The 23,742-nt window shown below is 36.9% G+C and overlaps 1 protein-coding gene across 1 annotated transcript in view; it reads right to left on the bottom strand.

Annotated features, from left to right (window-relative positions):
* Nucleotides 1-6,206: 6,206 nt before the first annotated feature.
* The window catches only part of LOC139717793 (protein white-like), a 45,807-nt gene continuing 28,271 nt past the window's right edge, over nt 6,207-23,742 (bottom strand). The window contains exons 6-17 of the mRNA XM_071629293.1: nt 22,410-22,576; nt 21,680-21,854; nt 21,293-21,382; nt 17,466-17,536; nt 13,786-13,894; nt 12,792-12,929; nt 12,113-12,205; nt 11,090-11,225; nt 10,638-10,743; nt 8,999-9,099; nt 7,485-7,549; nt 6,207-6,314 (exon numbers count right to left, since the gene is read on the bottom strand). Of these exons, the coding sequence (XP_071485394.1) occupies nt 6,207-6,314; nt 7,485-7,549; nt 8,999-9,099; nt 10,638-10,743; nt 11,090-11,225; nt 12,113-12,205; nt 12,792-12,929; nt 13,786-13,894; nt 17,466-17,536; nt 21,293-21,382; nt 21,680-21,854; nt 22,410-22,576 (1,359 nt within the window). The remainder of the gene's footprint in view (nt 6,315-7,484; nt 7,550-8,998; nt 9,100-10,637; nt 10,744-11,089; nt 11,226-12,112; nt 12,206-12,791; nt 12,930-13,785; nt 13,895-17,465; nt 17,537-21,292; nt 21,383-21,679; nt 21,855-22,409; nt 22,577-23,742) is intronic.

Consider the following 23,742-nt stretch of genomic DNA (forward strand, 5'->3'; position numbering starts at 1 on the left):
AATTGAATCGGAATATGCACATCGTATACAGACATTAACAGTCAACCCGACAAGCAATGGTAGGGAAGGTGGTCGATGAGCAAAGATGAGCAAAAGCTTGATGACGACATGAAAGAATGAGAGTGATTTACAATTACAGAAGGTATCAATCATCAGCTGGTATGTCTTCAGGAAAAGCTTAAATTAAGGGATGATACAGTATTAGTGGAAGCGAGGATTGGGCTTGTAACTTTTTGCGAGATACCAAGAAACCACTTGTGAAATAGTACAGAGCATACCATTATAAGATAAATTCCAAGTTTATTTGACGGAAATCAGTTTTGGAATGGCTGTGACATCCAAAAACAAAGTAAAATAAAGTGATCGTAATAAAAGTCCAACCTTTTATTAGGATTACTCTATTTTGGGTATCTCGGCCATTTCAAAACCAATTTTCATCAAATAAATGCTGAATTCCTCTTGGAATTACATGCTCTTTCCTATTTCATAGGAGGTTTCTCATTATCTTGCTCCAGAATGCTAGAAACCTGAAGTTAGGTCTCAACCAAAACTATACGATCCCTTTAAACCATGAGAATTATTTAGACAATCCGGAAAAAAAAGTAACTATGGTGTTGAGATTAAAGGGGATGGCTAGTAACTGATCAGTGGGAATCAGTGTGAATGCTGGGGGATGATTGTTCCAATCCTTGTGGGATTCATTTAAGAGTACAGTATATATCTATTGTTGTGTGAAAATTATTTGCTTCAGAATTGTCTCATATTCAAGTAATGTGCAGTTCAATGCCCCGTCACTGTACAGGCATGCTAACCTGGAAACATTAAACTGCACATTACTTGAATATGAGACCATTTTGAAGCAAATAATTTTCACACAAGAATAGCTATATAATGTACTCTTAAATGAATCCCACAAGAATTGGTACAAACATCCTCCAGCATTCCCACTGATTCCCACTGATCAGTTACTAGCCATCCCCTTTAACAATTTTTGAAGACGAAAATCTGGTAGTCTTGGAAATTAAAAGATAAACCACGTACAGTACACTTGCATTATGAAACTTGTGAAACGTGAGAGAAAGAAAGATAAAGGGTGTGTTCAGTTCTGGTTGAGGTGAGGATTTAGCTTTTAACATGTTTAACGTTTTGCGAGATATTCAGAAACCACTCTATGAGATGTCAAAGAGCATGCAATTCTAAAGGGTATCAAAAGTTTATTTGATGAAAATCGGTTTTGAAATGGCTGAGATATCCAAAAACAAGGTGAGACAAAGAGATCCTAATAAAAGGCGTGGCCTGTCGCCTTTTATTATCATCACTTTTTTGGATATCTCAGCCATTTGAAAACCAATTTTCATCAAATAAATGTTGAATCCTTCTTAGAATTGCATGCTCTTTCATATTTCACAAGAGGTTTCTCATTATCTCACTTAGGAATGTTATAAACCTGAATCCCCACCTCAACCAGTACTGTACAGTCCCTTTAATTGCTAGATCAGTATAGATTATTCGTGGGTACGAATAAATTGTATTTGATTTGGGATGTGACTGAAGGGGTAAATGCAAGTAGGAAATACAGAAAAGATTATTAAAGCTTACCAAGATCCCATTTTTTTTTTTTGTTGCTATGTCTGGTTCTGTGTTTTTTTTCATCAATAATTTTGGTCCAAATCACCAAAAATTTACTTTTATCGGCTGTTTATGTCAAAATCAAGAGCAGCAAAATCACAGTTGAGGATTTATTCTAAAAACAGAATCATTACCCGGGAAGGGATATTGTATCAGAACCAGACATGGTTCCTTTTGACGCACCACAACAAAAAACAAAACAAAACAAAAACAAAACAAAGAACATGGACCGTTGCCATTACCGTGCTCGATGTGTGGAAGCTTTGATATAGAGAAGCATTGAAAAAAATTGTCTTGATCTTTTACTCGCATTTTTTGTAGTTATGTAGACCTTTACTCTCACATGTAACTTCGATATATTCGATGTGGAAAATCTGTGTCAAGTAACGTTTATCTCTGTCTCTCTCTCAAAAAAAAAAAGCAAACAAACTTTTCGTTTACATGAAAAGTTTTGAACTTACCCTTGTTTACATTTCTCCTGTTGAAATATGTTCTGCAAATTCCAAGGAAAACACTTTATTGCTGTTGATCTGAACTGAAATTGAAGAATCGATTTTGACACCTGAAAAAATGAATGTATCCCTTTGCTTGTCAGGATAAAGTCTTTCTCTGTTCTTTTGTGTAATCATGTATATAAGTGTTATGATTCCTGTAATTACTCTTTCTGGATTGCATTCAATAAAAATAAAAATGAAGAAAAGAATATACATGTATAATGTCACTTGACACGAGGCTGGAGAAAGTTAGTAAAGTTCTTAATTTTTTTTTTAATTCATGTTCCATATTCCACATTTCATATTCAGATTTCATATTCCATTTGACTTCGAAGTAAAATATGTTTAACACAACAGTCAATTTTAGACATAATTTCACAAATGTATAAGGACATGTAATATAATGTGTAAATATGAGGAACCTACTAAAAAGCAATGCTTGTATAATAGGATGTAGGTTCCAAAGAAATAATATGAGCGTTTAGTACAACATATTAATTACGAAAGATGATAAAACACATGCGAAATTCAGATTATAATAAAATCTACGGAATGTTCAAAATAGTTTATAATGTTCAAGGTAAAACTCAAGGATTCAGTGCTACATAAAATTGCAATATTGGTCAAACAAATGTAGTCAAATGTAGTCACCCGAGCGAGGCATCATTGCGAATAAGGACAGATAATTATATCAAATGATCACGGCAAGTAACTAATCATAGGATTTTAAACAATTGGCTTTTAGATTTTGCTTAAAGGAACTTAGAGAACTTGATTGCAGCCGAACAGAATCTAACTCATTCCAGAAAGAAGGGCCGGTAGAAGTAATTGTCTTAAGGGCTAAAACTGTACGAATGGAGGAAAAGTGATATGATCCACTTTGTCTTGTAGGGTAATTATCGATTTTACTGTTTTTAACAAACATTGAGGAAAATAAACTAGGAAGATCGCCAATGCTCAACTTATGCATAAAACTTCCAACGTGATACAAATACAAATCAGAAACTTTTAGTAATTTACTGGAAACAAACAATCCATTGGTATGATCCAAAAAATGTGCACGATTTATAATCCGCAAGGCCTTTTTCTGAATCAAAAATAACGAATCAATCTTAGTTTTAGAGCAATTCCCCTTGGCCAATATTCCGTAATTTAAATAATTAATAATAGAGTTGAATGGAGGGAATGCAATATTGGCTTGGAGAAGAGGTACTTTAATAATACTTATTTGTGAATAACTCCAACGTTTTTACACAACTTACATAAATAATCAATATGAACCTTCCAAGAAAGATTACTATCAATATAAATACCTAAAAATTTTGTTGAATCTATTTGATTTAACTGCAATCCATTCACTAATACTGAACCTGGAAGAAACTTTATTGTATTACTGAAAACCATATAATTAGTCTTATTTATATTGAGCGATAGTTTATTCGCCTGAATCTATTCAAATACCAGTTGCAGTTCGTTATTCACGGAATCAAGCAACACATAAGGATCTGAGTGAGAATAAAAAAGATTTGTGTCATTTGCAAACAGAAGAAAAACACAGCAGAGAGGATGAGTCGCGAAAGTCATTGATAGTAAAGCTGTTATAAAGAATGAATAAAAGAGGACCTAAGAGGGAGCCTTGTGGAACGCCACAGCAAATCTAATTTATTTCTGAGTCATGGTTATTCACAGTAGCAAACTGAGTTCTTCCGGTAAGATAACTTCTGAACCACTCCAAGACCTTTCCACGAATGCCGTAATGATTTAATTTGTACAAAAGTATTTCGTGGTCTATTGTGTCAAAGGCCTTGGAGTAGTCAAGAAACAGACCGACTGTATGCGACTTTGAGTCTATAGCTTTCGCAACTTTCTCTACCAGTAATGATATAGCATGGATGGTTGCATGTTTTTTCCGGAATCCGAATTGATTATCAGCTAAAGTATCACATTGATTCAAGAATTTAAGTAAATGATTATAAACCACCTTTTCAAGTATTTTAGAAAGTATCACATCTATGTATGTATGTATATATATATATATATATAGTCATATTATAATGTCAAACTTGACAGAGTTATCAAATTTAGGCACATCTAACACGTTGATCCTTCTTTATTTAGTAATGACCTAGCAGATTAAAATTTCTCAAACAAATATGTATGTGTGTGTGTAATAGCTGTATAGACGGCTGACTTTTCTTTTTTATACACTATTGAATCTCAACAAGTTCTGAATATAGTTGCGGCAAAAACCAGGGTTAATGCAACTGACTACGCAATTTTAGCGATAAAAAAAAAATAAACATATTTCCATAAACGATGCAGCGCTACACTTTATTTTCCTCTTTAAGGAGGCAACATGAACAACTACATTTAGCATATATGTCAGTAACAAGTCGAGAAAACGTGAACTTTGCATTAAAAATGGAATTTTTGGAATTCTCTTTAGATTTTCTCTGTATCGTTTGTGCATACGTGACATTGCAAACTGTAGTAATCTTCCTATCAATCAATGGCTGCACAGAAACTTTAAAGAGTCATTAGTTTTTAATGGATTTGCACTTTTTCCTCAAATTTTCATTGGTGTATTCTTTCAAAATTGATGCGTTCACCCAATCCAAACCAGTACCCTGTTTTATGAAGAGTTACAATTCATTATATAGTTGATTTCTATGGTTGATGGCAGCCTGTGTACATAATGGAAATTTATATTCGATTGTATCTTTTGACACTTGTTTGATAAAGCGGGCCCAGGTGTTTATTCATGTACGAGTTTCATGGAAAAGTGCAGAAATAAAATCAAATTGAACTGAGCTAAACGGTTTAGCGTAGGCCTATTGACGTTTGTTTTATTCCACCACTGTCTTGAAAATACAAACTCGTACAGTACTGTATCAACAAATTCTGACTGACAATCCCTTCAATCCCATGAAGCCATACGCCAGATTATTACCGCAACGTAGTAAACCAATGTGATTTATTCCCAATCTCGTGAAGCGGTGTCATTACTCTCATATTGATTAACGCAACGTTCTAAAGTGGAAGGAATGTACGGATCTATCAAGTTTCTATTACTCGGCAGATTTGAAATGAAAGAGTCAAACTGTTTGTCATTGCAAACTTCCGTGATCCTCGTGATTCTCCTGATTCATCTTGAGTAGAACCGTTATAAGAATATAAATGTAAAGGGGGTAAAGGTGATCGGTATGGAGTGTTGTGCTCTGTTTATAAGTCATCAAAATGCCTATACATTGTAGTATGTACATTGTATACACAAGCACATGTATGCAATGGGGAGAGTCCTATAATGGCAATACAAATGGTCACAGGCACAGACAGACTACTTTAACATGCACAGCATTGCCTGTACAATAAAACCACCTTTTTAATACTGATTTCAACACGAGACAGTGTCACATGCATGGTGGAGACGTCCAAAAGGTGATATTGTTATGAACATTGCCAATCGTCTACCCATATTTAAAGGGATGATATAAGTATTGGTTGAAGTGAGGATTCAGCTTTTGACATTTTGCGACATAATTAAAAAACCCTCTATGAAATGTTATAGAGCATACAATTCTTAGAGGAATTCAAAGTCGGATGAAAATTGGTTTTGAAATGGCCGAGATATCCAAAAACAAAGTAAAATCAAAGCGACAACAATAAAGGACGGGTCCCATCTTTTATTAGGATTCTGTGATTTAGATGTCTCATCCATTTCAGAACCGAACTTCGATCATAAAAAAACTTTGAATTCCTCTTAGAATTATCATACTCTTTAATTTCTTTAAAAAGTTTGTCATTATCTAAAAAAAAATCATCATAAAAACAGTGGAAACCTGAAGCCCTCTCTCACTTGAAAGTGTACCATCCCTTTAAGGAGTGTGTTGTTAAAAAATTGTGCTTTCGCCATTTAAATTGTGTCTGGGTTTTTTTTTTTCTTTGTCTTTTGTGTACATTTCGCTCTCTGCAATGTAAGAGTATTGGTATAATATACAATTATTGCAAAATGCCGGTTATTTGTCCGTCGCTCTAGCCGTCTTTCTCTGCACCTGTCTGTCTGTCTGTCTGTCTGTCTGTCTGCTATCCAGACCATTTGTATCTCATCTTCAGGGACAGGATGATGAAGGCGACGATGTGGTAGCCAGCTAGCTGGACGATGATGAGAATAAGATCCTTCGTAAAGGCATCCTACAAAGGAGTAGAGAAAAGAGACTAGGTTGGGACGGTATCAAGGTCAACTTAGAATGACACTTTCTAAGGATATGAAAAGCAATATTTCTTGGGAGTAATGATGGTCCATATATTTGGTTTCAGTTTGTCATTCCGAAGGTTCATAATTCCGAAAATGACGAAAAAGTCCATTATTCCAAATGTTCGTCAATTCGAAAGTTGATAAAAATTGGGTTCGTTATTCGAAAGATCCCTTTTTCGAAAATGAAATGGGGTTTATCATTCCGAAGGTTCGTTTATCCGAAATGAAAATAAGGTTTGTAGTTCCCTAAAGTTCGTTTAGTCAGTGTTTGTAAATATGCCTTTGTTCATTTTCTGATATAAAACGTTTGGAAGAACAAACCTTATTTCAATTTCGGACTAACGCCACAAATGTTCAGAATAATGAACCATATTTCATGTCTGTATAATTGTATTAACGAGCTAGGAAAAGGAATTCGTGTGCTTTTAGGGAAAAATGAACCCTTGAAATAACGAACCTAATTTTCGGATTAACGACCCTTCAGAATAATGAACACCACCCCGAAAATTTACCTAAGGGAGTGTCTTCAGTGTTAGCAATGGTATTCCAGCGAGCCCTATACCATTATCGTGGATTATGTTTTATTCCTGCATTGACCATTGTTGGCAGGTATCACATGGCTCAGAGAGATGTGGTGGCTTTAAGGGGAAAATCCGGTCCAAATAAGTTAGTCTAATTTAAAAAAAAAGAGTGAAGTCTTACGAGTTCAGCGGTAAAAATTTGACTGAAATTGGATGAAAAATAAGGAAGTTATGACATTTTGAAGTTGTGCTAATTTCTGCAAAACAGTTCTTGCACAGTGGATATGATATGCAAATGAGTGAGCTAACCATGTCATAACCTCACAATTTTCCATTGATGGTGTGCAAAAAAAAAAAAAAAAAAAAAGAATGCCGAAAATTTAATGTTTTTGTCAATGAAGTCTGATTATTCCTGGTTGAATAACTTCAGAATAGTGATCAGTGAGATATACCAGGATTTGTTTCTAAAAAATATTGAACTTTAAAAAACGGCATTTCTAATAGACTTATGGTTTTCTATCCTACTGAAGAGTGATTGTAGACGATGTTATAATCCTATGAAAGACACGGAGCTTCATCACCAACCTTGTTCAAGCCCCATCGGTACAGTACTGCGTCGCCAGTCCGTAAGCACGGCTGCTCGACGCAAACTGGTAAGGTAAGATAAAAGTGAGTCTGGATAATTATTTCAATCGATTTTTTTTTTTAACCGGACGCTGTGTTATTATGAAAAGAAGCATGGGACAAAGCTATCCTACGTATACTATTTCATTTTGCTTCTTCGATGAGAATTTCCGACACAGCGTATGAACAAAGTAATTCACATTCATGTTTAATATAATCTTACACTGAGCTTAAAGCTGATTTCTATTTCAGAGGAATATAAGGTTACATTTTATCTCATCTGGTTACATCTCATTTCAACTGGGAACGCTTCGGCATAACGGTTTAATGTATAAAGAGGACACTCAAAGAGTAACTCAAGACAAATAATGGTGACCTACATAGTTGGGCCTACTTTAACCCTATTAAGCCCAAGCTATTTTGACCCCTCGCAGGCCCAAGGGGGGGCACATTGTGCCCCCCCCCCCCCCTATATAACTTTTTTATTATTTGATGTATCATCATCATATTTGGCACGTGGGTAGAGTAACTCATACTCTACATGACCGTACATTTGAATTTTCACAAGGTCACCCATGGAGGGCGCTATTTACAAAATATAAAGAAATACATAGGAAATATGCTAAAAACATGATTTTTCAGTATAATTTCCTTATCCCCATGATATATGTCTTATTATAGACCAATCATTTTCATATTTGGCACAAATGATAAGTAAGTGGAATTGTATTATTTGTTATGTTTGAAATTTCTCAAGGTCACCACATGGGGGCGCTATTCATATCAACATAGTGATACATTATGAGACCTGAGATGAAATGTTTGGGATGGGTATATGTATAGTTATGACATTTCATATTTGCATAATAGTGGAATTTTGAGATTGCAAATTGATAATATGATAAACTAATAATATTAGAGGCATAACTTGGGTGAAGGAATCAAAATAACTCAAAATATAAGGGCAATCTGTAGAAAATATTATTGTTTTCAATTATCTCTATTATATTTATTGTTTTATGCCTTTGTCACATGAAAACAAAGGAAATAATAAGAAAAACTTTCCAGGACCATGATTACTTCAAATTTTGCTTCTTCAACAAATTTCAGCCAAGAAACACCCATTTCATACACTGTAATGCTGTTAAATGAAATGGGAACAGAAAAAAGATGCAAAATCTGACTGACATGGTTGTCAGTTTATGGTTGCCATGGCAACCAGCAACATCAAATATAGCTAAATTATATATCAAAATGTTTGCAATAAGATTTTAGGAAAAGTCACCAAATTTGGTTGAAATCGGAGTAAGGATGAAGGAGTGGCAAACGAAAATCTGGTAGGGGGGGCACAATGTGCCCCCCCCCTTGGGCTTTATAGGGTTAAGATATGAGACACATACTCCATTTTGACTCTCGTATACGACAAAGCAAAAAACTAAGGATATCTCTTATTTTCTCTTTTTTTTTCTACTCACCTATGTCGTTCACGCCACGCCACTGGTTTATAGACATCATCTCATATCCCCATGGCAACCAATTGATGTACAAAATTGGATCCAGGTATTGTGGTATGGAGCTAAGAGGGGTAGTAAGAAACAAAAAAAAAAAGAACTCTTAATAAAATTCCATTGCAACAAATACCTTCATTGTACATTTGCCGTGAAAATACTGTGCATAGCAAGCAATGTCAGCAATATTGTTCAATGCGACAATATTGAAAGAATATCCTACTTGTTATAGTTAATATTGTATCATTTGGTACATGTAAGATATCATGGATTCAAACGTTTAAACGTCATCAGAGTGGTTTGGGTCAATATATTGACAAAATCACGATATCAATACATGAGATCGACAAACAAAACCGTTTCAGGTAAAGTGGAGAGTTAAAATAAATCACCTTTTTACAGCTACAACTTGGAGGGGTAATGAGTTTAGGATATAAAGCATAAAACGAAACCAAACATTTAGGTGCAAGGTATCTTAACGTACAATAAAGGTATTGCGTACCATTGGGAGCAGTGATTTCACAAATGTTCGAGTTATCACATAATATTTTCATGCATGTAGGGTCGTGTATGTCAGTTGTATCGCAAAACATCCTATCATATAAACGTTTTCCCAATAAAGCCTAAAAGATAAGGAGATATCAAAATTTTTCTCACATAACTGGGTGTAGACGATTTAGACTAGAAACAGTTTTGATATATTAACTATTGTTCACATTTTGCATATTCAACAATACTTAACATGATTATACCGACTAACGTTTTAACATTGGATGTTTGTATCCCAAACTCAAATTCTAGAATTATTTTGAAGCACTAAAGCTGGGTTTTTGTTTCATCTGCAAATGGTAATTAATGCCTTCAATATAGGAAAGTTGAATTAACATCTATCACAGAGATATGATAAATAGTGTTCAGGAGAATTAAAAAAAAATGAAGAAAACGTCTTGGCGAGAGAATGGCTATATTTCGATTAGTGTAATCTGTCATCAATGAAGCCCTACCTACATTGCAATTCCCACTGTTCCCACTAAACACATCTCTTTGATTCGATACGAACCAGTGAAAAATAAAAATCTGTCGTAGGAAGCATGAGTCTGAATTCTCCTCAAATATTATTACATCAGAAGGAAAGTCCGAAAGAAATCAGAATAGTCTTGGTAAAAGGCTGACGTAATAACTTGGGATGTATAGATCCACCCTAATGGAAAGAACACAGTGTCCCACAGTGTGTTCACAGTGTGTTCACAATGTGTTCACATGGTCGACTATGTGAAAACGCTCGAATTTTAACAGTGTGAAGATGATTTCACATTGTGGCGTGGTTTTCACAATGTTCACATAGTAATGCTTTGTTTCACACTGTGAATATTGACGACTCACATTGTGTTCACACTGTTAAAACGTTCGATGTTAACAGTGTGAAGAGATTTCACACTGTATTCACACTGTTTCACACTGTGAATTGATGACTCACATTATGTTCACACTGTTAAATGCTCGCATTTAAGTATGGAGAGATTTCACACTGTGTTCACACAGTTTCACACTGTGTTTCTCACACTGTGGGACACTGTGTTCTTTCCAGCAGGGCAGCGTTACTCACTTGAGTAGACAAAAGTAGCCTCCAAGGACGTTTGAGAGGAAGACCAGTGGAATAGCCTGAGAAACTGTCTTACCTGTTGTCTCATATATGGACGATACCAGTGCAGCTGGGATATAATGAAGGAAAAGAAATACATCATACATTATGAAAACTTTATGAAGCATTCAGTTGTATTTAACTGCTACCTGTCGAGAGTACTTGTGGTTTATGGAATATTAGGTTTGAAAGCTTTTCTGTACATGCAATTATAAAGAGAATACAATTCCTGTTTTCGCGGCTAACAAAGGCTGCCTTGCCTTTTATTCAACTTGCATTACGACCAAAAAAAAAAAAGGAAATCGGTGAATTGATGGTGAATTTCAACTACTAGTAGCTGAGGGTGCGTGCGGGAGTGTGTCCTATGAGTAAGGCCTACGTCGGATGTTTTTCGTCTTGCGTCGCTTGGTACTCACCGAATCCAACGTTAACAAGGAATATGATGATAAGGATACCCGTAGCAATGAAGAAAGCGGCTGGATCACGTCTAAGTCCCGCGACGAAGTACACCGCTAAAACTGAGAGCACCATGAACAGAGTACCAATGATGCTCTGCTCAATCCGAGATAAAAACATGGAGTGAAATTTGTCAATGTCGAAAACATATCGTAAGTCTTAATGACATTATCCTCAGCATCATATCCAGAATTGGACTTTGCTGAGTAACAACGTATATAGAAAGATGTAGATGTAGATGTAGATCATCACATGCATTCCAATTATAGCGATTATTTCAAAAAGGAATGGCTATTAACAAATCAATAAATATCGTTACAATCCTGCCTAGAAACCCCCTCCCCCCCCAAAAAAAAAAATGCAGTCCGACAGGATCTTGACCAATGGCAATCGGTTAAGTCTGACGTCATTTATCGTGTCGAAAGACTCGTCCTGGGAACACTTTGTTACGAAACTTCTCCCAACTTTACACCACTGAACACTATAGCTTCCAGTAAAACTAATGTCCCCGGAGAAAGCTGAAAGTCATTGTAGACAAACAAATATTACACACACACACACACACACACACACACACACACACACACACAAACCTTTTAACGTGTTCTTTTTCATTCAAATACTAGTGACTTAACCTGATATTAAAAGGGTTGTTGGAGGTAATGTCGGGGAAATGTCGGGGTAATGTCGAAGTAATTACCCTAGCTGGCTACTAAGGGTAGAATTCGGCAAAAGTGACCGAGCATCAACGTCCGAGTAACATTTTGCGGGGACCGTTTCAACAGGCGGGATGGGGAAAAAATTTACCCGAACACTAACCGGATGTTGTCGCGGTATGAACAGCTCTCTGAAAAAGGGGCTTTAGAGCAAGCAACAACAACCTTCGTTACCAATGAATGCATGAAAATTGAATTTGTATAGGCCTACTCTTTGCGAAGTTAAGAAAAAGCTCTTTTCATAGCTAGTCTTGACCCCAGTTTCACCTGAACGAGGAAGGTGGTGACGTAGAACGCACTCAAGCGATACAAACCGTCACGGTGTTCTCGAATCACAAGGGGCAGCTCGGCTGGAAGAACCTGGTGCCAAGAACGAAGACCAGAGTTCTTTGTCACAATCATGACCTTTCTTCACTATCACTCTCCTCAAAATCAGCATACAATTGTAGTTACATTGACTAAATTATAAAAACACTAACTTTATGGCTCTCAATTATTGAAGTAAATTGTAAATTTTGTTCATCTTTGCTAGGAAGTTAATTTTCAAGCCACATGTTAAAGTAAATCATAAAGATTACCACTATTTCTGGATTGATAAGTCGGACTTACCGGAAAATCATTTAATGATAATAACTTATCCTTCATGTGTTGTTGGTGTTGTGGATTTGGCAGTGAACTCATATGAACACCAGATTCTACTAACAACATGACGATCAAGCCAGAGATGATCATGCAATACCTTGGGAATCACGTTTCAACTTATATTATCGGGAATAGTATCATACCATATAGGGACAGAGTCGGGACTACACCTTTGATTCATCGGTTATATCGGAATTATAATGTTGACTTGGTGATAGCCTTGGGAATTCACCCTCAACTAACAGATGGTACTTGAATAACACTATAGAATATGATATCCCATTACTTTGTTTCAGTGACTTACTGATAAGATGAGCAGTGAGTTGAATATAATGAAGAAAGAGGAGAGGAAGAAGAGGAGACCCTGGATTCCGTTCGCCCTGGAGCTGGTGTAAGTTGGCGCAGGATGAAAATAGATCACCATCAGCAGGGCGCATGCGCACTGAATGATGAACACGATGTTGAGAAGAAAAAAAAATCAACCAATGTTAGGATGGTCTTTCTCCTCGTCCGATACTGTGAGGTGTACGCACTACATTATTCTTGATGCAACGACATTATTTTTTCAGTAAAAAGGTGGGGTGAAGAAGAAGAACACAGCGACGGAACCACACAGAGAGTGAAAGATTTCTGTTATTGTGATACGTGTATCAATTTTAGAACCCGCTTGTATTTAGTTGCGATGTAGCTACAAGCTGGCGTGATTGATGTACAACAGCATGATTGCTCTTCTTTGGTTAATGAAGCTTTTTATTATCATTACTTTAATTTGTTTTATATTGCTGTGCTTACATTATTTTGCTACTGTTTTGTCGTTTGGTTTTGATCAGGGAACTTCAGCTGGAGCGCGACTGTTTCCCAAGTTACTGAGTTTTCTCACTAAAAATGAAACGTAACTAACGAGTAATTGCATATTACAGGTGATTGCATTACTCTATCTTGATTGGAAACAGAGAGTACAAAAAGAAAAATATATAAAAAGCAGGGGACCTTCATGTGGCAAACTCATGTGCGTCATCATTTCATAGCTTAAAGAATACAATCCCTCGTCAATCATTTCACGGTGGTATAACTTTGGCAAACGGGTAGTCTGAAAGGGGTAGAATGCGAATATTAGCTGCAGTCAAGTAATCGAATGATTAAACGAGGGTGAGATAAAATTAAGTTTTGAAGTTCAATTAAGAATAGATGAAGTATCAAGCTTAATACGAGGAATCATTTCCAACCAGAATAGAATTTACTCATGATTTCTCAATCTTTATTCAGAAAGTTTGCTTTCCACCCAAATGGCTTCTTACCGAGATTAGAAGGAAGCGAATGAGGATCAGTGTAGGATACCTCCAGATACCAATCGCACATCTCCAAAATAGATACACAAACTGACTCATCCACGGCATCGGTTGACTTCTGTGGGTCATACAATAAACGTTATCAAAAATTATATAGAAGGTTTCAAATCAAAGTATCAATATCGTACTAAAAAACTGCTTCCAACGAATACAGTGCACTCCCGTTATAACGATGTCTGCGGGACGGGCAGTTACCTTTCGTTATATCGAAATTTCGTCATATACGAGCGAACTAATAAACAATAAAAATAAAAGAGCTGATAATGTTGCAGCCTGAATTTTTGTTTCGTTGTAACAGGAAATTCGTTATAACGGGAGTGTACTGCACTTTACCTTTCTGTTCTTTGTATCATACTTTGTAAAGAATGACGCAAACTCATTCTTTTCCGGTGAAAACTATAATTTGCCATTAATTACTAATACGTTCAATCATTCCCAGAAAGGTTATACATATTTAATAAAGGACGATATAGCAGTAACATTTTCACGTATTTGATAAGGAGATGGCGTGCGCTGAGCTGTCAAAACATCACAAGTAAGACCAGGGCACCGTTTCATGAGAGTTGTCAGCCATGACAATTTGTCAGCCTCGGGACGATATAGTAATAACATTTTCAGGTATTTGATAAGGAGATGGCATGCGCTGAGCGGTCAAAACATCACAAATAAGACCGGGGCACCGTTTCATGAGAGTTGTCAGCCATGACAAGTTGTCATTCTCGGGACGATATAGTAATAACATTTTCAGGTATTTGATAAGGAGATGGCGTGCGCTGAGCGGTCAAAACATCACAAATAAGACCAGGGCACCGTTTCATGAGAGTGGTCAGCCCTGACAACTTTAATCCTTGGTTTTTATTGGCTGAGAAGATCTGGTGTCTGACTGTTACCATGTTGACTGTCAGAAACTGACAACTTTCATGAAACGGTGCCCAGGGTTTCCCATGAGATTCGAGTCCAAGCAAGGTGTGGCATTTTATCCTCACTGCTATGTCTGTCGTCGGGAGTCCATCTCAATTCTTTCGTAAAGAGTATTGAGAAATCCTGGTGTGAAGTGAAAGTTAATGGTCTCCTCAGGTGGTAAGGCCTACCGGTAACATTCACTTTTTATACATTGATTATGTGCTGCGCTGCAATTTTGGCCAATGAATTGATAACAAGGAGAAATAACAATGACTAAAAGGAATGGAGGACTACCACGTTTTAAACTGTGTATATTTTGTATGTTTTAACGGAAATAAATACCTACCTACCTGTACAAGAGGACCATTATGACCAATACAGAATTTAGAATAGTATTCCCTGTATTGTTCATATAAACAGCTATCACTCAGAGGAAATGTCTCCTGTTGTCCTTGCTCTATGGTAATAAGTTTAATGTACCAAGAACATTGAAGAAGCTAACGTGGTAACCATTTACAACCCGTGTTTTGCCAGGGACCTCGGAAAATGTACACAACACCATGAGCTTTCTGTATCATTTGGAACCAAAACTGTTCAAGGAAGACAAGCTCTCTCTTTTAAAGTTACAACAATGTATCAGTAAAGAAGGCTTGATTGTACAATCTCTTTGATCAGTAATACAGCTAACCTCTGTGTTACCAGTCCTGATGATGCGCGCACATGTTACTATAATGCAAGGTTCTATGTTGCAGGTGGCGCCTCCACGGCGTGACGGAAACTTGTACGGAGGCATTTGTACCCGTGTGCTTTCTTTGTGTGGCGCCAGGTGTCATTTGCGTAGTATTGCGTAGCATCTCGCGCGCATGATCTATCCACGTCGATGAAATCATGTTGGATGACCCAAGCCCATTGTACAGGGTACGGTTTTAATAAGTATAACTATTACAAACATAACACAGCCACGTGACTCTCTGACGACATTATCAGGAAAGTTTACTTTTATCTCTTCCGTTTACCTTCCAGTGTAGTTTTCATCCAGTAAAAAGCTCTGCAGAGAGAGAGAGAGAGAGAGAGAGAGCTACGGTGATATCATGCTTACCGTATGGATAGTCTAAATCATTGTCAATTCCATTCGCGTCCTTCACAGAAATTACGCATCTATAGCCATTTGGGTTATTGTTGCCATGGCTACTAATTTGCAATGGAATCGCGATAAGATAAAGGTCCAAAACACCACGTCACAACTAAGTAATTAAAATTCCTATCAAGTACACCATCACTATTATGCTGTCATCATATAGATACAATGATCCAAATCAGAAACTATGATCGGTCTTTAAGCCGTGGACTCCCGGCGGGCTGTGTTACCGCAACTCGTCAATAACCACCCGTTTGCAACCCACTCCCTGCACAAACGATTTCTTATGCATTATGTATCTCTATAAGCCACACAACTTTGGCTGGATAATTATTCTAGTTTCTTTCACATTTATTATCAATTTAACCTTCACCATCATGTCAGTTTGTGACCATAGTTTTTGATAGGAACGTCTTATTGAGCATCAACACGATAATGATTTGAATAAAGTCTATTTATTGCTGTTTCTTCGTCACATTTTGTTTCTTGCGATCTCAGCTGCAACGTAATAATACTAATGTTATCAATCGAATACTGTATTCTACAGTAATCTTCAAGGTGATTATTATCTGACCGATTGATGCAAAGATACACATATACAATTATTGTACATTCGTATTTTGTATCAATTCGGAAGGTAATCAGTACACTGCAAAAAGTCCGGTGATAGATAGTGAACACCGAACTGGTGTTAAATTTTCGGTGCTCATTTATGGTGTTAAATTAACACCTCCGGGTGTCATTTCCAAATTTTAAACTGTTTTTTGAAGGGTTTCTTAGTAACTGCACTTCTTGTTGATTTTTTATTTAAACAAGACGATCAAGAATTTTACATTAAAATACTAGATTTTTGAAAAAATGTGAAAATAAATTTACACCAAAGTAACACCAGCTGGTGTGGTCTCTTATTGAAGCTGGACGGATGTTAAACCATTGATATTAACACCAACAAATATCAAATCAACACCATGTGGTGTCATTTTTGAATTAACACCAGTGCAGTGTCAAAATAACACCAGGTACAGTGTCAAATTAACACCACGAAGTGTCAGGTGAACACTTTTCAACACCATCACAGTGCATTTTTAACACCTGTGGGTGTGGTCCTTTATTGAAGTTTGATCGGTGTTAGATTTAACACCCGTGGTGTTAAATCTAACACCGATGTTTTTACAGTGTACCTAATAAGATTATTGTAAGGTGCTATCACGACTGTAATTCTTATGGTGAAATGATATTTTACTGTTAAGTGTTATTCACTTACATTTCGCTAGGAAAGGATTAGCGCGCATTGTGCAGCTCTCCACAGAGCTCCTATTTACTTTGTTATTTATACTGATTTAGCACACACTTTACATTTTGTGATCATTGTCATCTTGTTGTACTAGTGATCTAGACATTACTAGACCTTTTTTGAAGTGTTTGATCATTTTGGTCACTTATTCTACCAGGATCAATTTTTCTTTGCAACTGAGCCATTTTCAGCCAAGGCATGAAGGCATGGTCTCCCATACATTGTAAGTAGTTGCCTATATGTAATGTACTGCTACATGTACAGCTGTAAACCCACTGTAGAATGTGTATTCACTGGACCTGAACTTGGACACAATGGGACTTCTTCAGCTGTGCCTGGTGCTTGCTGTGTGTCTTCATGTGAGGCTGAATGGACCTGAACATTATGGACGCTCAACATTCCTTCCTTTTGTTCGTCAGCCTTTCGTCAGAAAGCATTTCTTGAAGTGCAGGATCTCCTATAGCCAGAAGTGCAGGATCTCCTATAGCCAGAACTGCAGTGCTTCTTTTCAGATTGAGATACTGCAAGATGGAGATATCCACCCTAACCCAGGTCCAGACCAGCAAATGTCACCTACATCTTCTTTGCTCAGACTGTCATCTTCTGAACGAGGAATCAAGTACACTCCAACAGAGCTTCGCCACTTCAAAGACTGTAAGTCTTCATTACCTGGGCATGTATTTGAAATTATCAACGCTCTTCATATTAATCGTGCTAAAATGTCAGACAATGTTAAATATTTTGGCATTAAGCGCAGAAAGAAAACCAGGAGAGGAACGCGTGGAGGTAAGAGACATACATCTGATAGTGCTACACCCTCTGCCTCTACTCCTCGTAGCTATCTCAGGTTGTGCACTGTGAATACTCGTTCAATACGTAGTAAGTCAGCATCTATATTTGATTTCATCTGTGAAGGAAAGGCTGATTTGTACGCCTTAACTGAAACTTGGTTGACAGATAATGACTCCGCGCTCATCCATGATATCGTCCCTACTGGTCACCGATTTGTTCATTGTCCGCGTATTGGTCGTCGTGGTGGAGGAACTGCCCTCCTTTTTAAGGACACTCTTGATGTTCATCAATTTTTTGCTGGTGAAAAGAGATCATTTGAGTTTGCGTGTTACCACATATCGCTCAAATCTTTCAAACTTGATCTCATAAATATTTACAGGCCGCCATATTCTGATGCTCATCCTATATCAATGTCTACTTTTATATCTGAATTTAATGAGTTTATACAAGAGTATTTGTTATGCAACATACCTGTTGTAATCACTGGTGATTTTAATGTTCATGTGGATATGGATAATTATGAGTCTAGGTCATTTTCAGATTTGCTTGAGTCATTTGCTTGTATTCAGCATGTTGATTTTAGTACTCATTTACGTGGTCACACTTTAGATTTGGTTATATCTCGTAAGTCAGACAACATAATTGTGGGTCGACCGTGGCCTGGTCCTTTACTGTCTGATCATTTCTCTGTTATGTGTGAGCTTAATTCAGTCAAGCCACATGCACCATCTAAGAAAATTTCTTATCGCAAAATTGGTTGTATAGATTTAGATTCATTGAAGCATGATGTGGCTAACAGTTTATTATGTACAGACACTCCTGACGATCTTACAGAGTTGGTTATCCTATACAATGATACACTTAGTTCAATTTTGGACAAACATGCACCTTTGATTACCAAGACTGTGTCATCTCATCCACGGGTACCATGGTTCACAGATGATGTAAGAACACAAAAAAGAATAAGAAGGAAAGCTGAGAAGAAATGGTTGAGAACGAAATCTCCTCTTGATTATGAGAATTTCAAAGCTGCCCGTAATAGAACTTTATTTGTTATGAATAGTGCCCGTCGTACATATTACTCTCAAATGATCAAAGAAAATAGTTCAGATCAAAGGTGTCTCTTCAATGTTACTAAATCACTGCTGAATATGACAAAGCTTCATGTTGTAATACCTCACCATATTGATAAGAGGACATTTGTTGATGATCTGGGAAAATTCTTCTGTGATAAGATAGTAAAAATTCATTCTCAGATTGAGTCCTCTGTAGATGATGGGATTTGTCCTTTTGATGATATAGATTTTCAGATTTCACACAATGCAAACTTCAATCATTTCAAAATGTTATCTGTAAGAGATGTTGAGAAATTAGTTTCTAGTCTGAGCAAAAAGTCCTGCTCCTTGGATCCCATGCCAACAAACCTTGTTTTGCATTGCACAGAATCTCTCCTCCCGGTCTTTACTAAACTCATCAATGTGTCTCTCTCCAGTGGTCTCTTTCCATCTGAGTGGAAAATTGCACTAGTTAGGTCACTTCTCAAAAAACGTGGTATGGAAGTGAGTTATGACAACCTAAGACCAGTTAGCAATCTACAATATGTATCAAAACTGGTTGAAGGAGCTGCTACTCAGCAGATTTTAGAACACCTACAGGGTAATGAATTGCTTCCATGTATGCAGTCCGCATACAGGCAGTTTCATAGCACAGAAACGGCCTTAATTAAGATCAAGAATGATATTTCATTGGCAATGAATGATAAAAAGGTAACATTTTTGGTATTGCTCGATCTAAGTGCTGCATTTGATACTATCGATCATGGGATATTAGTGAAAATATTACATTCATCTTTTGGCATGAGTGAGTCTGTCCTTGCATGGATTGAGTCTTATCTTTTTAACAGACAGCAAAAGATTATGATAGAGGATGTAATGTCAAAGAATTTTGATGTTCCATACGGGGTGCCTCAGGGGTCACGCCTTGGGCCCCTTCTTTTTACACTTTATACAAGTAATCTGATCAAGGGTATTCAATGTTGTTTCCCGAATATTTCTTGTCATTGTTATGCTGACGATACACAGTTGTATATTTCCTTCAGTCCTGATAGTGAACAACACATTGATAGTATTTCAAACTTAGAATCCTGTATATGTTATGTCCGTTCTTGGATGTCCAAACATAAGTTAATGCTTAATGATGGAAAGACTGAGTTTCTTGTTGTTGGGACACCAAGACAAGTAGCAAAGCTGGATATTAGTAAGATATCAGTTGGAGATTTGGAAGTTAAACCATCGAGCTCTGTAAAAAACCTGGGTGTATGGCTTGATTCTCGTTTAAACATGGAGAAGCATATATCAACCACATGCAAGTCTGCTTTTTATATGTTGCATAACTTGCGTCACATTCGTAGATATTTGAGCCAGGAAGACGCTGAAACTCTTGCTCACGCATTCATTAGCAATAGGCTTGATTATTGTAATGGGCTATTGTTTGGTTTACCAGATTCACAGATAACCAAGCTTCAGCGTGTACAGAATGCATGTGCAAGACTTGTGTTCAGTTCGTCAAAATTTTCACATATTACACCCGTTTTGAAGAAGTTACATTGGTTGCCAGTAAGACAGAGAATTGTATTTAAAATTTTGATACTCGTTTATAAAGTATTGTATGGTCAAGCACCTGGTTATCTATCAGAATTGATATCAATGAAATCACACTCATATTCTCATAATTTACGAAGTACACAGGATAAGTTGCTTCTAAAGCAATCTCACTTAAAAACGAAAGTAACTTTAGGGGACTGTGCCTTCAGCTGTGCTGCTCCAAAACTTTGGAATAAATTACCTGAGAAACTGAGGAAGGCATCATCACTTGTTGTCTTCAAATCTTTATTGAAGACTTATCTTTTTTCAGAAGCCTTTGATTAATTTGTTATTTATTTTCGTGTGTCTAATCAGTGACAGGAGCTCTGTTACATCACAGCGCAGTAGAGTATATTTACATAGTAGCTGCGCTATACAAATTTGTCTAATTATTAATTATCATTATTACTATGTCAAAGATTAAGTACACCTGTATAGTATATTAATGGGCAGCATGGTTGCCAGTAATTGACCGAAGTATTTGGAATGTACAGTAATTTACTGCCGATAGCACTTGCATTACTAGTAACTTACTGTAAAATAAAACAACAGTAAAGTACTGTGTAGCAGGGTTGCCAGTAATTTACTTTGATTTCTAGTGTAAAGGTATTTAATGTGTAATTATGGAAATGTAGCATCATTTGCAGGAGTAACATTTCGTATCTCCATTAATGATTTAAGCCTCACGTCTTCATCGCTTGTTCTTGTGTATTCAGCCGTCAACCTCTGGGTCACGACGGATGCCCGTCTGCTGCCCTCATACGCCCGTGCGACAGTCTGTGTCAAAAGAAATAGTGAAGGAGGAGTTAGGACAAAAAGAAGAAGGTATTTTACTATATGTCTAAACCAATCGACACAACTCGTATTATCAATTGAAGTACACACATTGTTATAGGAATCATAACCAAAACGAGAAATCCCCATTTTTACCATAACTAGGCTTCGTCGGCTAAAGTTACTACAGCGGACGTTATTTTGGTTTTACAGATGAAGTATATGTTCTCATACGTAATGCACTTTCCTGAACGAATATGATATGATATATCGCGTTAGGGTGCACCAAGAGTCACTTACAGAGATTCGCTCGTGACACGCGCTCTCGAAACCGGGCTTGATCGCCAGGAGATCGATGAGATAGTCCGCTGGTGAAAAGGTGTCCGGACACGTGTAGCCTAGTTCAGAGAAATACGCCACTGCATCCTGGCGGGGGCCAAAGTACACGCAATTCCCGTCCGCCATGAGAAATAGTCTGGGGCAGGAGAGATCGGTTACAGTGGAAGATGTAGCAAGGATTGACTACAGTCGAATCTGTCTTAGCAACCACCTGTCTATAGTGGTCACCTGCCCTATACGACCACTAAAAACAATTCCTTTCGGCCACTTTTTTCGTCTCCCTATAGGATGGTCGCTATATAGACAGGTTTGACTGTATAATGGATTTCACGATGAGCAAAATATACATGATTAAATTCACCAAAGTCGAATAGGATTATGCCTCATCAGGAGCGAAGCCCTGGAATAAAGTGGCACAACATCTGAACAGACAGAAAATCTTTCCAAGAGACTTTGCATGGACTTATTGATACATATCGTCAATGTAACACTGTTGATTGGCTTTAGTGCAAGAATCACTTTCTTAATTTTGTACTAAAAACATGAAATAATCTCACCTGAAAAATGACTCTTCGTGACCCAAGTTGAAACATTTCATCAAGTAGGTCCTGAATGGGCCAATTTTTCTTTTTTCGTATTCAAGGATCAAAGTCACAATACTGATTTTTTGTTAGTTAATGTATATCCTTACTCGTCGAACATACTGAAGACTTGTGAAGAAGGCTGGTGGATGGTACAAATGATGTTATAACCCAGCTCAGCCAGAGAGCGTAGACTCTCTACAAGTCGTTGTGCGACGAAGGAGTCGAGTCCCGTGGTAGGTTCATCGAGAATGAGTAGACGGCGCTCGCCAAAGAGCTAGTAAGGAGAATATTGCGTTCAACAACAAACAAACAAAAAACAAACAATGCGTTCAAAACAAAACAAAAAACAAAAAACAAACGAACACCCATCATGCATCGCGTTCTTAAAGGGATGGTGTAGTATTGGTGAAGATGAGGATTTGGCAACTTTTTGCAAGATACCAAGAAACCACTTATGAAATTATACAGAGCATACCATTCTAAGAGGAATTCAAAGTTTATTGGATGAAAAAAAAAAATGGTTTTGGATTTGCTGAGACATCCAAAAACAAGTAAAACAAATCGATCGTAATAAAAGGTAGGACCCACCGTTTATTACGATTGCTCTCTTTTGGATATCTCAGGAATTTTAAAGCCAAGTTTCATTAAGTAAACATTGAATCCCTCTTAATAGGATTCACATGCTCTTTAATATTTCATAAGAGGTTTCTCATTATCTCACAAAAAGTTAGAAACCTGAAGTTAGGTCACAACCAAAACTATAATGACATCTCTTTACCAACTGAAAATCAGCAAGTTCTGTGTCTAAAAGCTCCCCGCTAAATAAGAAGATGTTGTGATGTATGTGTTTCCTTATCCCACAAAGTCACCTATCAGATTTCAGAAACGTGTGAAGGAATTTTCATTATTGACTAAAAAGGCACAACGGCCACACATTCTGTAAGTCATACCAATAACACGGTTGAATTTATAGTTGGCTTTATGGGAATTTACCTATAAAGATAATGGAATTCAGTACGTGTAAATGCAGTACAATTTGTAGAACACGTTAGTGACGTTTGATGAAATTTAAAAATGGCATTAAAAAATCTAAAGCAGCTTCCACACACTGTCACATTTTGTAGATCTAGAAAAGCTCATGAGGGGCGTCATATGTTATCATAACGATAAACTTTTATTACGCGCAACTGAACAAAGCAAGTCGTTAAATCTCATTATTTGGTAATCAATCGGGAATAAACAAATCATCAAAAATGGAGAAAAACATGAGAACATAGTACTTTGATCCTCTTTATAGCAGGCGTCAGTTGTAACCGATAAGAATCATGTAAAAAACATGATAATAAACAAAATATGCCTCATTGAGTAGCTAGTGTCATAAATACAATGAGCTTCATGTTAGGTCGTACCACCAACCCCATGCCTCAATTTGAATCTACA

This window comes from Diadema antillarum, unplaced genomic scaffold (assembly GCF_040938485.1).
Source record: "Diadema antillarum isolate AM-2024a unplaced genomic scaffold, OU_Dant_1.0 scf00000082, whole genome shotgun sequence".
Classification (NCBI taxonomy): domain Eukaryota; kingdom Metazoa; phylum Echinodermata; class Echinoidea; order Diadematoida; family Diadematidae; genus Diadema; species Diadema antillarum.